This window comes from Mastacembelus armatus, chromosome 7 (genome assembly GCF_900324485.2).
Source record: "Mastacembelus armatus chromosome 7, fMasArm1.2, whole genome shotgun sequence".
NCBI lineage: Eukaryota > Metazoa > Chordata > Actinopteri > Synbranchiformes > Mastacembelidae > Mastacembelus > Mastacembelus armatus.
In genome coordinates this window covers 10249876-10267054 of record NC_046639.1, presented here as the reverse complement: position 1 = coordinate 10267054, position 17179 = coordinate 10249876, and the positions used below count along the sequence as shown (strand labels likewise).

General features: G+C 39.4%; 1 protein-coding gene across 2 annotated transcripts; it reads right to left on the bottom strand.

The window, feature by feature from the left end:
- Positions 1-684: 684 nt before the first annotated feature.
- On the bottom strand, positions 685-12103 carry kcng1 (potassium voltage-gated channel, subfamily G, member 1). Of its 2 annotated transcripts, XM_026332850.1 has the most exons (4): positions 11961-12103; positions 5041-5107; positions 3642-4471; positions 685-1993 (listed from the first exon to the last, which is right to left on the bottom strand). In XM_026332850.1, exons 2-4 carry the CDS (start codon positions 5051-5053, stop codon positions 1214-1216), a joined length of 1623 nt encoding a protein of 540 aa, XP_026188635.1. In that variant the 5' UTR covers positions 5054-5107; positions 11961-12103; the 3' UTR covers positions 685-1213. The 2 variants fall into 2 exon arrangements, with proteins under 2 accessions (XP_026188635.1, XP_026188636.1); XM_026332851.1 differs by lacking the exon at positions 5041-5107.
- Positions 12104-17179: the final 5076 nt, after the last annotated feature.

The window sequence follows — 17179 nt, the reverse complement described above, 5'->3', positions numbered from 1 at the left end:
CATTATACTGAATTATTGTTCTTCCATAAGTATTGTGGTACTATGTTGTTTAATGCTGTATTATTTTACTTCTGCATGTGCAGTAGGACACCACACCAACTGACACTGTTATTGGTCTGTCATGTGTCACACCTAAAAACTAAGTTAGATTTAAAGTTAAAATGAAAAGCAACACTGAAACACTGGTAGGCTCAAAAGACAGAATTCAGTTTAAATCCACTGTAAAGAAAGAACTTATTGTAAACAGCTATGCACAGCCACTGCAGTGACTACAAACACAATACTGCTATTTTTTAAAAGTTGTTCAGAAGTATTCAAAAATTGCATATGGAACTTCAAGGAGTAGAAGAAGGACAATATGTTATTAGGAACCCAGCATAATTCAGAAAGTAATCAGTAAGGGTCACATTTTAACTTAAACAAAAACTCACTTTAACCTTTGGTACATACCAAAGCAGAGAGCATCATCCATTAAGTGACAGTGGTTAACATGACATCAACAAATCCATTAAAACATCTAATCAGATAACAAACAGTGCTATGTTGCTTATTCATAAGGACACTGTAGTTGTGCTCTTTAGTTATTTCTTGTGACAAATCACATATTTCACATCTGAATTCCTATATATTATAGATCTTTGTTTGTGGGTAAGGCAGCATGCACACAGCAAGAAGGTTTCTGGTTCAAAACCTGGCATGGGCTTTTATGTGTAGGTTTTCTCTGGGTAATCTGGTTTCCTCCCATAGCCCAAAAACATGTATGATAGGTTGATTAGTTATTCTAAATTGCCCATAGGAGTGAGTGTGTGAGGTTGTTTGTCTCTATGTGGCCCTGTGATGGACTGGTGACCTGTCCAGGGTGTACCCCTGCCTTTCACCCAAAGACAGCTGGGATAGGCTCCAGCAGATCCCCGTGACCCTAAATAGGAATAAGCGGATATAGATAATGGGTGAATGTTTGAGGGTAATAAAGTGTGTTCTTTGTAAAATTTTATTTCATATTCTGTCCCATTGTATCTTTCATTGTTTGGTGGAATTATTTCTAATCCTCCTCTCATTTTCCTCTCCTCTCTGTAGATCCTTCATGTTTAACCAAAAGCACATTGCTACACAGCAAGGCTGCATTTCTGGGAATAAAAAAAAACATTTTCTGTTTTTTTCTTTTTATTCTTCAAATTCTATTGTACCCCATGCCCTCTTATGTTCAATAGTCTCAGTCATCCATGTCTCTGGTGTCAGACGACCCTATGGGGAAGAGCATATCACTCTCTAAGGAGAGGTTGCTGCCGAGGCCAGCCATGCGGCTCCGCAGCAGGAAGTGTGTCCTCCTCTGCAGCATCCTTTGCTGCTCCTGCTTTAGCTCCATGTAGGACCGTGAGAAGGTGTGGAAGATGGAGGTGACAGGAAAGGCCATGAGAAGGATCCCACTCAGGATGCTGCTCAGAGCCACCACCTGCCCTGGGATACTCCTTGGTACCATGTCTCCATAACCCACTGTTGTCATGGTGATGACAGCCCACCAGTAGGTAGCAGGGATGCTGGTAAATTCCTGCGTGGTGGCCATTTCATTCTCAATCAAGTATAGCAAGGGGGAGTACAGTGCAATGGCCACACACAGAAAGAGGAGGAGCAATCCAAACTCTCGTGTGCAGCGGCGTGCTGTCAAGCCCAGGGTCTGCAGGCCCAGTGAATGGCGAGCTAGACGCATCACGTAGAGGATGCGCAGAGCTCTCAGGACACGCAGGACCAAGCCCACTTTGTCCAAGTAGCTGCTGCCAGAGCCCAGTCGTTTCTCCCCTTTGGAGGTGCCGTCCACCAGAAGTGTGATGTAGTACGGCAGGATGGCCACCACATCGATCAGGTTCAGGGGCTGACGGAGGAATGTCAGCTTGTTGCGGTCTTGAATGAAGCGCAGGGTGAATTCTAGGGAGAACCAGGCCACACACACCGTTTCCACAATGAAGATGTTGTAGCACATCTGGGAACATGTGCCCTGTTAATGAAAGAGATGTGGTCAGCAGCATGTAAGTGATGGCTTTAATCACTAGAGGGAGCCACTTCCATGTGAATTTCAGGAACTAAGCCCTCTAAGATGCTGCTGAAATAAAGAACTTGCAAAATATTTTGACAATTAACAGGAGAATATCTTGCCCTCACAAATTGTGTTTGCCCTGAAATTGTGTTTTATTTACTAATCATGTGGATGAACATAACAGTGAGTGGCATTTTGGAATATCAGTTTTGATACCTATATAACTAAAACATTAAATTATCATTCAGTTCAGTGCATTGCTGATAAGATTCAAAGCATTTCAAAACACATAGTACATGACACAGAGGCTTTGAACATAGTCAATACCATGGAAAAATATTATGAAACACACCCACAGATGAGGGAATGATTTTAAGTAGACCCATAAAAGCACCTGAAAACTCAAAAAAAAAAAAAAAATCAAAGACAGGAACATTTTGCAGTGTGCAAATGCAACGCCGTTGTCTAGCTGCAACAAATTAGAGGTGAAGGAACTGGTAGACTGAGATTACTGGCACTTTTAATTAAACAGCTTAATTCAGACATACCAAGAACAGTGAAGTGTGAACAAGCAAGTGTATCAGGTCAAAAAAAAAAACACTCTAACTTCATCATATCAGGAGCAGTCATTTTATTAGTTTTTGTGCCTCCTTGGCTCTTCTTTGATTCTTTGATTTAGAGTGAATCTGTGACTGTACAGCAGATGTTCAACTCATCCTACATTTAATCTGTTTATATAAACGAACTCCAAGAATCCACAAGGAGCCACATGACTAAATGAGAAAAGCAGGCCTAATGCACATGACTTTTGTCAAAAACATGAAATGTGAAGTTTCTTTCAATTGAAAACAGTTAAGGTTTTGTTTTTTCCTTCCGCCCATTTCCTGGATATATACAGCATCAAATAAAGCATGAGCATTTTAAAACCACTGCAACATTGTTTCTGAAGTCTGATATGGAGAGTACGGTGGTTGCAGTTACTCTTCATTTCCATCCAAAGAAGAAATTTGGCAAGAGCATCTAAGAAATTATTATTATTATTATATTATTAAATTTATTAAAAACCTGTTTGCACTTTACTCTGCAAGGAATTGTGTGTGGCTCAAATATTTAATTTTCCTCTGATTTGAGTAAAGAGACCAGGGTGCAGTTAGACAATAATGAAATGTAAGTTAGACACAATAATGAAAGCATTTCATGACAGCAGACTGAGACATCTTATATTTTTTTTACTCTGGCAAAACAACTGTTGCATAGGCTACTGTGCCTCTCTCAGCAGGGCCTCTTGTCTCACTGCAATGAGGTTTTAAATGACGTGACTGATGAGAGATGCCATTATTTGGGTTTTTAATGACTGCTTTTCAAAATAACATGTCAGTTAGCCTCAGTTTTGTTTTTGTATGCAGCTCAGTTCAAATCTATGATTTATTGTGATTTATATTGTGATTTATTGCTGTCTATGTGCACCACAGGGTGAATTCCCAACAGACATAGACAAGTCGTTTTTACTTTTTCTCTCTCACATGCAAACACATTTATTTCACTGAATCTGAATCTTGACATGTTTTTTTGGATGCAGTGACATGTTAAATGTCATCAGTCTACTCACCGCCTCCTCCTCTTGTCTCATGGCAGGCATGGTGCTGATGGACAGGTTGATGGCAGTGATGGCAACAAACAGCACTGACAAACAAGCAAAAATCTTCCCTGGGAGGCCTGAGTGAGGCCTCTCCACCATGTCTCTTAGCTTGCCCATGCACCGATTGAGTCTGGACTCTGCAGTGTGCTCCCTGTGGCCACTATCTGAATCCAACAGATCCTCCAGGAGTTCCTCCTCCTCCTCTGCTCTCTCCATTGCTTCAAACTCTTCCACACGCTGCAGCAGACGCCGGCGACAGCACCGCTCCAGACTCTCTTCAGGGACCCCCCAGTACAGCAGCTCCTCCCTGAAGGACAGGGCGCACATCTCCCTGAGGGACCGCAGCTTACCTGCCCGCAGAAAGGTCAGGATGTTACGGAAGGCACAGGGGCTGCGGTCAAAGAAGAACTCATTGTGTGTAACATCATAGTCATCACAGATACGCATGATGTCATCAAAGCTGCTACAGAGGTGCAGCTGGCCAAGACGAGACAAGGGGAAGTCCTCCAAGGTGGTCCAAGGCAGCTGGTAACGCAGGCCACCCACATTGATGATGGCATGAAGTTTACGAGCACTGGACAGTGGTATGTCATCATGGGTGGTGCCAATGTTAGGGGCACACTGCGCCCTCTTGTAGAAGGCTCCCTTTCGAGCCTCCTCCTCTTCAATGGGTGGTGTGGTGAGGGATGAATCAGAGGCACAGCTCACGGCACTGTAGTCATAGTCGGAGCCATCACCTGCCAACAAGGTCATTTTTACTGGTCCACTCACATCCCTATGCTCAATCTCCCACCAGCACACTGTCACATTCAGAGGGAAAATATAGAAGGAAAATATTAGTCTTACACATTTGAACTAAAGGGTTAGTAAAAATTCAGTGGAACAATTACAATATACTTTTTACATAGACCTAGTGAATTATTTACTGATCCATTAATGTAAGCCTATGTCTGATGTAAGTTGGAACAAAACTACTAAAGCATTTGCAGTGGCTTTTACCCAAGAATGAGTAATACCACAATGCAGTCTTATTGCAGCAGGGGGAGCACTTAGATTATCTGAATTTTAATTTTAATGGCCCATTGTCATTATGAGAGCCCCATGTAAACAATTTGTGCTCACAATGCAATCTACTCATTCAAGACATGTAATGAAAGCATGAGACCTATTTGAAACATTCCACTACAAATGCAATTTTTCTTTATTTTTAAGCTAAAACAAAGAAAAGCTGATAAGTTACATATTAATATTAACCAGCATCTTAATTTAAAATGTTACACTGACTTCTCAGCTGTTTAAAAGAAAACTTTGTCTCTGTAAAGTGGTTACTTGTGACCAAGGCATGACGTGTGACCTGTAAATAACTTACAACAAAACATCATTTCCAATTGCTGTTCTCAAAATTGCAACGCACCAGTTGTCTGGCACTGAAAAACCTGCAAATACAATGTAGATAAGGAATGTAAATTCAACCATAAACATCAACAGTGATGTAAAAAATAGCCCAACTCCTAAATCAAATTTACAGGTGATGGCCTCACTGTATTGGATTGTATTAAGCCCTTATTCATAAAGCCACATGGAAATCAGTTGACAGGGAGCCAATCAATTACATGACATGTGGCACCAGTGACAAATAGACTCTGGTTTTTCCAACATGAGGCAAGACATGCGAAAAAAACAGTGTGTCCTCACTTTTTCCCTTTTAATATCAAACCAAGACATTCATGGTTGATCTAAGTAGTTAGCAAACTACAGGCCACTTATACGTCGTTCAGACGCCAATAAATATGTGGTTGCTAATGGATCTTTTTCTGTTTGCCCAACAAATGTACAATTATACAGTAGATTGAGTAATAGACCTGTAGGTCTGTTATGCTTGACTTTTTTCACTGGTGGCTAACTATTGTGGTTTGGCAGATGCAGCTTGAATACAGTTTGTATAATGACAGTTAACTCTAAAGTCTCCTGCTTCCTGTGATAAGTAACACCAGTCTCTAATTAGATAATCAGGAAATGGACATGAAAGTGGTATTATCCTCCTGTCTCATTCTTGGCAGAAAAAGATATTGCCAAAATGAACTATTCCTTTATTTTTGAACAACCTTGACAAAAAAACTGATGACTGATGTAACTAAACTAAAGTTTTGCATCAAATGCAGAAAAATTATACTGCAATACTTCCTGTGATTGAGATAGCAGATCACATCACTCCCATGAGAGCACAGGCTGACAACAAAATGAAGCTTCTTTCTCTATAAAAATATAGACAAATCAATAGAGTATTAGTGCATTACAAAAACAGCATGTCTATGTTGTTATCCTAACAGTAGGAACATATCATTTATGCATCTATGCATCATATTAAATATGGTCATGATCTAGATACGTCAAGGAATAACAATGTCACTCCCCACAGTGTGCATGAACATCTGTTACCCACAGCAGTCTGGGAATTCTAAAAAACACCCTGATGTTACACTGGCTGTTGTTAGATAATTCACTCATGTAACTGTTTTGTGCTATGTTTAAACATTTAAAAATCTGGCTATAGATTTAAAAAAAAAAAATCTTTCTCAATGTTGGACTAATGTATTCATTTGAGTTAGATGTTGAGATGTAGAGGTGTGTGTGCCAATTTGCAATGATTTACAGTAGTTGTCATGTTGTACATGTTGTACTGAGAACAAACAAACATCAACACTATTTTTCTACTGCCTGTTCTTGGTGTTGATGTCTTGGATACAGTGGCTTCAGAAAGTGTTCAGACCACTGTACTTTTTGCACACTTTACTGCGTTGTAGATTTAAAAATGAATAAAATTGCCATCAGTCAAACTGAATAACCCATAACAACAATAAAATGCAAACATGTTTTTAGAGGTTTTATTTTTAATATTTTAGCAAATTCAATAAAAAAACAAAACTGAAATCTATCAATTCCAAAAGTATTGAGCTTTGCTGTAGCAAATTGTGGTCAGGTGCATCCTGTTTGCTTCCTGCTTGTGATGTGTCTAGAGTGTGATTGTGAGTCCACCTGTCACTGTGTCCAGCCAACTGAATTGACTGGACATAGCTTAAAAAGGCAATCAGCTCTGTATACAGTTCTGTATAAGATCAACCAGTTGACAGTGCATGTCAGGACGAAAACCAAATTCTCTAACAGAGCTCCAGTTCTCATCAGTGGTGGAAAACTTAAAGCAAAGAAGACCATCTCAGCAGCTCTTCATCAATCATGCTTTCAAGGTAGAGTGGCTGGGCAGACACTACTTTGAGTAGAAGGCAGGTGCCAGCTTCTTTGAGTTTAGCAAACAGCATTTAAAGGACTCACACAAGGTAAGAGATTATTCTCTGTTCTGATAAGACAAAAACTTAACTCTGTGCCAGGATGCCTAAGCTATGTGTCTTATGAACACCAAGCACTGTTCATCACCTGCTAATACCATCCCTACAGTGAAACATACTGGTGGCAGCACCATGTAATGAGGAGAGTAGGAGGGGTTTAAGGTACCAGGGACAAAGAAACTGCGCAGAACTGAGGGAAGGATGCATTCAGCCAAATACAAAGAGGATTTCTGTGAAGAAAATCTGTATAGAAAATGGCAGTTCACAGACACATCACATCCAATTGTAATCATATTCTTATTGGCTATAATAAATGCCGTATATAAAGATGTTACAGAAATGTAAACACATGTTGATTTAATGAGTGATCAGTATTTCTGGTGAGAGCTAAACCTCTATGACTTACAATCTAAGTCAGTCATATTTATAAGCCACTATCCCTCCAGTGACAGCTGTCTGTCTGGGGTGTAGTGTCTTATTTTCTTCTACATACTAGCCTGCCAACTATGTTTATTCTTGTTGGTTCAGCAATAATGTATCATAAAATAAATGCTCTTGTCAAGATTTTTTGGAATGATACATGCCTACAACATAATACAGTGTGCAAAAAGTGAAGGGTCTGCATATATTCTGAAATCACTGTAGGCAGATCAATTGAAAGAGAGAACGCATAATATGTAAGATTAAGAAGGAGAAAATGTTTACTGTACTGTATATCACTAGTGCAGAAAGGACCTCATGGCCTGTGTCCAAACTAATTTAATCAATTACAATAATTAAGGGGGAGGTAGGTTAGCCAGCCAGGAATTAAAATGTCAGTGCCTGGATTTGCTGCACCACCAATTCTGGGCCAGGAAGGAGGCCTTGGCTTCTAAAACGGGGATGTGAATGTGTCACTGAATAGTTATTAGGCACCTGCACTGTCAGCCTCTGTGAGCCACTGATTATAGTCAGCACCATCATCCACCCATGAGATTAGAGCAAATCCACACCAAGGTCTCCTCTCCAACTCCCTGCCTGGTTGCATTAACTGACAGCACTTCCTGATGATGATACAATTTGAGAAAGGTTGGCTATTTCACATGTGGAATATCTATGTGCACAGGAAATATTCCTACTGCTTGTGTTTATGATAGGAAAAACAAAAAATACATATACAATATTCATAATGGTCACTAAAAAAATGCACATAATCTTGTTTTCCATATTTTTAGCACTAATACTGTCTCTCTTGAATCAAAATTACAGCTGTTTAACAAAATCACAACAGAAGAATAAAAATCATTCCTCAAAACAGTGTAAAAGCCCTCCTTTTTACTGCTACAAAGCCGTAAATTCTCACATTCTCCCTCCATGCGGCGGAGGTTATCAGTACGCCTACAATGCATCACCAGTGTGGATGTGCACAGGCCTACACCACTCTCCTACTAGATTAAATCACATTTAACCCCTTGAGGCTGTTTGATTTCTCACTTTGTCTTTATACCGATTGTGCTTTTGCCTCTCCACAATCACAGGAGCGTTTTTAAAATCCTGTTTTTTCTCTCTTCTCTGCTCTGTTGTGCCTCGTATGTCTTCTCTGGGGGAAGAAGTCTCTCGGAAGCAGAGATGAAACAGTGTAAAGACAGTGAAGGCTGTTCTCCCCACCAGATCGGCTGAGGTCTGGCCTTGCTCTGTGCCAGCGTTATCACAGCTAAGCCACAGGGCATGTTCTCCAGATTGCCTGGTGAGTCATTGGGTTGTGAGTCTACATCGTGCATGCATTTCCCACAGTGCCTTTCTCAAGAGTCTTAGTAGAGCTTCAATACCACCAATGTTAATTGAGATGATTTTAATAAGCATGTTAGCGAAAATGATTACTGGAAGAATTCTGAGGTGTTATAGAAGTTCAGGAATGATTAAGAATTAGTTTTTAAAACTCTAAGCAAAGAAATATGTACAGCTTGCAATATAAATGGTGCTGATTGGTACAAATTTACTAATTAAAATGAACACAATGAGCACAAAAATAGCTAAATTATTAATAATTACTATTTATAGCTGAATATTGGTGGAAGTACTGAAAAAATGCCCAGATTTTACTATTGTGTCTCTGAATTAAGGATTTGAAATAGACTCAGTCTGTGAAAAACAAACACATCATAATTTAATGAGTGATCAATACTTCTGGTGAAATCAGTCATTGAAGTTCAATGACTGATAATTAAAATGAAACATCTTTATCAGCTGTTATCCTTACAGTGACCACTCTCTGGCATGTAGAGTGTTATGGTTTTCCACCTGCCCTGACAACTATATTTATTCTTATTGGCTCAGCAATAATTGTTGTATTGGTTTGTTGCAAAATAAGTGCTCTTTGGCAAGATATTTCAGAATCATAGACATCACCTCAAAATGCATCCTAGCCTTTTCTCTTTCTCTCAGGCTTAAGGACCATTCAGACCACATGATGTCCTTTTGCTCTTCCCAACAACAAACTCTCTTCCTATTTCGTTAACAACTCACTATACTCTAATGGACCATAAGAGCGTGCTGTTTCCAGAAATGGACTACCACAAGAGCTGCCAAGACCCAACTACCCCCCCTCCACTCTTTCTCCCTGTCGCTCCCTGAAATCTGGTTAAACACAGAAACAGTCAGGCATGCCAGAAGCAGTTCTACCCCAGAAGACCGCTCCTTACAGTAATTCCAGCAGGAATAGTTGTAAACAGTTTTTCTTTTTTTGGAGGTAGGCAGTATTGATGCAAACTGAAAACTCTGGAAGAAACTATACCTCCAGGTTGATAAATTATGTGTCTTGTCCACCACAATGTGCTTTTTGAGGTAAAGACAACTCCGCTGTGGGGATAATAAATTTCAGTAATAAGCTATGTTAGCACTAATAGCTATTTTAACTGAAATGCAAACATTTCAGCATTTGCAACAGCACTAATATACTGTACCATTCTTCTTTATAAAAATTGTTTCATGGTTGTACAGTATATTAAATGATAAATAGTTCCATGGTGAAATGCCATTGCAGCATATTTTCACTTCCCTCTAAAAGGTTTCCCTAACAGAGAACAAATAAGAAGCATTGCACCTCTGCCATTTTGTGTCTGACAGTTTATTTCACAGCCTGCCCCCTGTCTGTCCACTCTATCCCCAAGACGGGGTCTGAGCTGAGCCACAAAATCCCCACATTTCAGCATCACTGCTCCACATTATGTCTGAACACACACTCTTAGTCCTAGCAAACTGTGACATACAATATTTAACCAGCCCACAAACATACTTAGTATTACCTCAACTTTAAACCTGTACAAATGCATTTATCATATAACCATTGGTACGTACAATATGTTTTTTTTTCTTCATTTTCTTTTCATCAGTCATTTTGCTTGCTCAAGTGGATGATTATACACTCTCACTGTTTCTGAGTGCTCATCTAACTCGATTATATAAAGGTTGCATAACATTAAGTTCTCTGTATTGCCTGTGTGCATTAACTAATATTCACTTTTCATCTTTTGATACCTTTTTCCTCCTCAGCTCTGATCATCTGACCACCTAATCGCTCCAGGCTATGTAAACAATTTCTTCTTCACAGGCAGCTGATAATAGTGTTTCCAGGGCCAGGTATACGTGCAGGGAGCCACAACCTCATACTGCTGAAGATCTGAAAGTCTGTCACTCTAGACAGAGGTTTTTAAAAGATCTCAGCACAAGGACCCACTCTAGGTTCCTGTGGGGTGAGGTGTCAGAAGGTACAAGCAATAAACGAATCAAAGATAAGTGAAGAAAAAACTTACTCTTAACGCTATTGCGCTGAGAGTGAAGAAGTACTGTAGTTGATGAGACAGAAAGAATGGACCAGACAAATAACCTCAAAGGGCTTTCTTTTTGGCTGGGTTGAAGGATTTGAAGTGAGCTGACATGAAGAAACAGGATCAAAAGCTTTGATTGCAGAAAAAGAGAGGAAAGAACTTTATCCTACTTACACTTTCAAAGCACATCCATCACTTGATTTGTGTTAAGTCTCCGCCCTGACTGAAGATCACTTTGAGTACCCACTGGTGCTCTGGGTAATAATGTTGGTGGTTGGACTGTGGCTCTTTGATTTACTTTAATGGCACTCGGATATCTATCTTGGATACCTTACACATAAAGACACCTGGGAATGGCAAATTATAATTACTTTACTGGTCTTTTTGTAGAGGAGAATCAGGCTGCCACTAATAGCTGTTAGAACAGGAAAAAGTCATTAGTTCTTCTCATTATAGTCACAATTACCTAGAGGAGAGACGATGACCTATTGCATATCATATATCACTGATCCAAAGTTGTAGAGAGACACTGTCTGCCTGTACAGCATGACTGAAAAAAATATCTACCTATAACTATGAACCTTGTCTCTGATGAGATATCGGTAAATGTTGACAGATCATATCATGCTGTCATGTAGCTGCAGCCTTGTTACCATGGAGTAGATGCGGTGTGTCCAGTATGCAAATCACTAATCTTTTAAAGACATATGGTAGATAGGTGGATAGATTCAAAATTAAATAATACCATTTAAAACTTCAAAGGAAAAACTTTATCAGCCTGATCTTACTTTACCATCAGCATTAAATAACAAAAACTGACAGTAACTTCCAAGTTAATTTCAGAAATGTTAATAAATCTCCTTGCTTTTGTAAACATTGAACAAAACCATATGACTAAGATCTATAAAAGTCACTGAATAAATACATTATGCAAACAATGCTGCTAAGATAAACCATGGAAATCAGCTACAAAAATGTTTGCCAGTCTTGTGATTTCCAACTTACTGTGAAAACAAATATAGTACTGCATGCATCTAACTCTCCAAGTGTGACTTACAAATAAGGAAGTGTGGCTTACTGTACACTAAACCTCAAGTTTGTGCACACAACTCATATAAAACAAAAATCAAAATACTCACTGTGCTCCTGAGTCAGTTCCTCAGCAGCTGGTAGTTTGCTGAATGCGCTGAAAAGAATTCACATGGAGAAAAACATGAGATGTGTTTTCAGCTTCTGTGGCTGCCTCGTTTAACTGTGCTCCATCTAAGGCACTAGGCTTGTCGAGTACGAGGAGGTTATTTGATGATCATAAGCAACAGGCTGCCTCTCTTCCCTCCCTCCCTCATCCCCTCCCTTCTTTGTTGCATCCTACCCTTCCCTTTGCCCTAGTCTCTCCCTATCCCTCTCTGTCAACTCTTTGCTCTCCCTTTCCTTGAGCACTGACATCAGAAGTGGGATGTGCCATTTTACCAAATGCTTTTGCAAGAAATCCATGGCAACCACTGTCTAGAGCTCCATGCTGGAACCCCCTCCCCTTTTTAAATGAGAATAATCACTGTCTTTTGATTATAGATTCACACAAAGGTTTATATTTGTCCAGTGGGTTCCCCAGCTGAGGGGGAGGGAAAAGGGGAGGGCCTCTGTAGGCTGGGTCAGACTCACCAGGGTGTCCAATTTTAGACAAGTGGTGGGAAATGCTATGAGGTATGATAAGGAGAAAAGCATGGCTCATACAGAGGATGTTTCTCAACAAGAACACGGTGCAGCTCTGATTTTTTTATATGCTTTTAATAATCATTTGTGCTCAGTGAACACTGAAATGCGGTCTTATTTTTAAATGAATTTTTATAACAGCATATCAGCAGCAGACAGATCAGAGCAGAAAGGGAAGCACTGTATTTACATACAGAATGTATCAATCAGGATTTAGAGCACATCATAGTACAGAAACAGCACTGTTGAAAGTTACCAACGATCTTCTCTTAGCCTCAGATAATGGACTTGTTTCGATACTTGTCCTCCTAGACCTTAGTGCAGCATTCGACACCATTGACCACAACATCTTATTACAGAGAATGGAGCATGTGATTGGTATCAGAGGAACAGCGTTAAAGTGGTTCCAATCCTATTTATCGGACAGATTCCAGTTTGTTCATGTCCATGATGAACCTTCCACACGAACAAAAGTTAGTTATGGAGTTCCACAAGGTTCTGTGCTAGGACCGATTCTGTTCACCCTGTACATGCTTCCTTTAGGATATATCATTAGGAAGCACTCTATTAATTACCACTGCTATGCGGATGACACTCAGTTATATCTATCTATTAAACCTGTTAACACAAACCAGTTAACCAGACTTCAAGCCTGTCTAACTGACATAAAGGCCTGGATGACCAGTAACTTTTTACTTTTAAACTCGGAGAAAACAGAAGTCATTATATTTGGGCCTAAAAATCTTAGAAATAACTTTTCTAAAATTATAGCTACTCTAGATGGCCTCCAGCACTACTGTAAAAAACCTTGGAGTTATTTTTGACCAGGACATGTCCTTTAACTCACACATTAAACAAATTTCTAGAACTGCATTCTTTCACCTGCGCAACATTTCCAAAATTAGGAACATCCTGTCTCAAAATGATGCAGAAAAACTAGTCCATGCATTTGTTTCCTCAAGGCTAGATTACTGTAACTCATTACTATCTGGATGTCCTAATATCTTAATAAAAAGCCTCCAATTAATCCAGAATGCCGCAGCCAGAGTCCTGACAGGAACTAGCAAGAGAGATCATATTTCTCCTATATTGGCTTCTCTTCATTGGCTCCCTGTAAAATATAGAATAGAATTTAAAATCCTTCTTCTCACATACAAATCCCTTCATAATCAAGCTCCTTCATACCTTAAAGACCTCATAGTACCATATTATCCCAATAGACCACTTCGCTCTCAGAGTGCAGGCCTACTTGTGGTTCCCAGAGTTCTCAAAAGCAGAATGGGAGGCAGAGCCTTTAGCTATCAAGCTCCTCTCCTGTGGAACCAGCTCTCAGCCTGGGTTCAGGAGGCAGACACTCTCTGTACTTTTAAGGCTAGACTTAAAACCTTCCTCTTTGACAAAGCATATAGTTAGGGCTGGCTTCAGGCAACCCTGAACCATCCCTTAGTTAGTTATGCTGCTATAGGCCTAGACTGCCCGAGGACCATCGGTGCACTGAGCTCCCCTACCCTAACCACCTTGCAGTGTCTATTTGTTGTTTATTGTTGCTGTTCTTTTCTCTCTGCTCTATCCACTCACCCCAACCGGTCGAGGCAGATGGCCGCCCAAACTGAGCCCGGTTCTGCTGGAGGTTTTTTTCTTCCGTTAAAGGGAGTTTTTTCCTCTCCACTGTCGCCAAGTGCTTGCTCATAAGGGAATTGTTGGGTTTTTAGTTTTAGTTTTTGTAAAGTGCCTTGAGATGATTTGTATTGTGATTTGGCGCTATACAAATAAAATTGAATTGAATTGAATTGAATTGAATGTTAGTGTTCGTCAAGAATTTACCAAGAGCGCAACAACTGACAACAGAGGTAAGAAGATTTTAACAATGTTTATTGATACCGAGGATGGATCTGGTGGAAGGTCCAGATTGCAAGGCAACTGAATCTATAATGAAACATAGATTAGAATGGACCTGAGATAATGGCACTGAAAAACTATGTATTAATTTACTGATTAGTCGAGAATGGAGTCTAAGTTCTTTGGCAGAGAAAGTAATTTTCACCTGATAACTGTGTTTGACTGCCCCTGGGAAGGTGTAACTCCAGATATGCAGGTAGGTGAGGCAAACAGAATTCTTTAATTCCTTTTCATGTTGTTGATTTCTCTTGTCTTATAGGTCCTTCGTCGCGGCGATACAGGAAGTTCCTACTATTCTTCACACTCTCCAATGGTTCAAGTTGCTAGTGTCACTTGTGTTGGAAGTCAAACTTGAGTACTGCTTTGCTCCTTAGTGTTCATTTACTTGGGAGATACATTATTCCAAACGGATTAAATCCTCTTCAAAAATCCAAAGAAAAACACAAGTGAGTTCACTTATCTCTCTTCATGTACTGAAGTTGAGTCCATAGAAAGAACGTCTTAATTCTTTTACTGGATATGGACTGAGTTTGTTTTTGTCTGTCAAGCCAGCAATGCAGATCAAGGCAGGTTCCTTGAAATCACATGTACCGTGCACAGGTACTCTGGTGAAGGCACAAAAAACAGCATATTAATCTCAAAGGTAAATTCTTAAGTAATTTCTGACAGGAATTCAGTCAAATGGCTGGAGAGTGATTACTGATGAGAAATAGATTTGCAGAGATTAGTGAATGATGTTTAGTTAAGAGGTAAAAGGTCTCCAGAGTCTTTATATTCACCTCCTGGGGGCTATGAATATCTGAATCAACTGACCCAGTAGTGGGTGAGGATTTTCACTAAAAACACAAATGGCAATCTCATGGTGACAGTAAAGGTCAGGTGCTTACTAATGTTGTTAGAATACACTGATAATCATAAATGTAAAAATGTTTGTGCCAGTCCATCAAAGAGTTTGAGATATTTTTGTACTGTATGAGAAGGATTAATGTTGCAGCTATTGGCAGCAGAGCTGTGCATTTTTACTTTTAGATTAAAGATGGCCTGTTGCTGTTCATGACTAAGTCTTGATATATGCTAATTTTGGCTTGACACTTGAGTGGGCCAGTTTATGAGTGTTAAGTGAGTTTCAGTTAGACTGCACTGTACAAACAAGGAGTCTAAATATATTCATAAATCATATCAGTAATAAATCAACCTTTGGTGGATTTGCAATTCGTAATTAATATTCATACTAGCCTATAGCATGTCTTTATTAGGATTCAGGCATGCTGTGTCCTAATAAAAATTAAGGTCCCGTGAGACTTGGAATAAATATAAAAAACAGAATGAAACAAAAATGCCCTTAAACTGTATGTTTTTTTATCAAGTCAGAATCAGGAGTGATTGTGCCTACAGGTGTTCACCTGCTGATTGTTGATTGCAAATTACTGATACAAATTTAACCTTCTTCTTCAGAGGTTTGGTATATTGTGTGCTGCTGCAGCCTTTTCTCCAACAGTTTTCCTTACTGTTTAAAGAGGCTAAATATGCAGCTTTGCTAAAGGCTCTTAGATCCTCTGGTGCTTAATCAAATAGCAATGGCAAAGGCAACTTTTATCTCTAAAACTCCACAGACGATTTTGATGCCTTTGAAACACTCGAGGTGAGCTTCTGTTTTCCCAACTGTGGTAAAACTACTTAAGGTTACAAAGCAAGAATGCATATGTGACTCAGTTTTTGGTTTCTTCATTTAGTATGCCAAAAGGTACCTAGCAGTCATATTACTATTCTAAGAAATAAAGGATAATGTTGTGGTTTTCTTTGTTTAAGCATGTATCCATATGTGATTTGTACCAGAAGGTTATAACAATCAGTAGTTATGTATTACAGTTAGATCACCTCTAGCAACTGTAGTAATTATAACACAATCATGTGAGACAGTGAAGTGATGAAGTGTACACACTGAATTTTAGAGGGGGGAATATTCCCGATTAGGGTCACGGGGACCTGCTGGAGTCTATCCCAGCTCTCTTTGGGTTAAAGCCAGGGGTACATGCTGGACCGGTCACCAGTCTTCTTTTATGTTCCTAAACTTAACTAAGTAGGTTTTCTGCCTAAACCTAAAGTATTGTCTGTTCTGTAACCCTTAACCATGTGTTTACGTGATTGTTTTTTATGATGATGAATATACAATAATGCTGCTGGAAGAACAATATATTTATTATGTCTCTACTGTAAATTTGAGGCTATAACCAATAGGTGGTTTAGTTTAGCTAAGCTCAAAAAATTGTGAATCAGCTCATTTCTCAGCTACTGTATTTGAGGTTGGGGGATTGTTTTCTGTTCGATAGGTGCTTTAAATTCACACAACGACTTTGCATGTTCACTTTAATGGCATTTTTGTTATATAGCTGTTTGGTCAGCCACTGTGGCAGCCAACTTTCTCCATTAGCTGCATTTCCCATTACATTTACTGGCAGTGGTGCATTAACAGTGCTAGATATTGTGCTACTGTTCTTCCAGAGCCGTCTTTACTTTTGATTCATTTCCCACAGACATCAAACTGCTATCCCACATCCAGTGAAGATGAATCTTAGACAGAAACTGTGGTTGAATTGAAACGCACCCTGGAATGTAGTTAATCCTGGATAATTATTTTGTAAAGTAGACAGGTTGTTCAGTAAAATTAACTCTTGTGTCTAGAAGATCACTTTGGAGTGTTTCAGTGTTAGTCAAAAAGTGTGTTTACAGTGTGTTTGTTTTTATC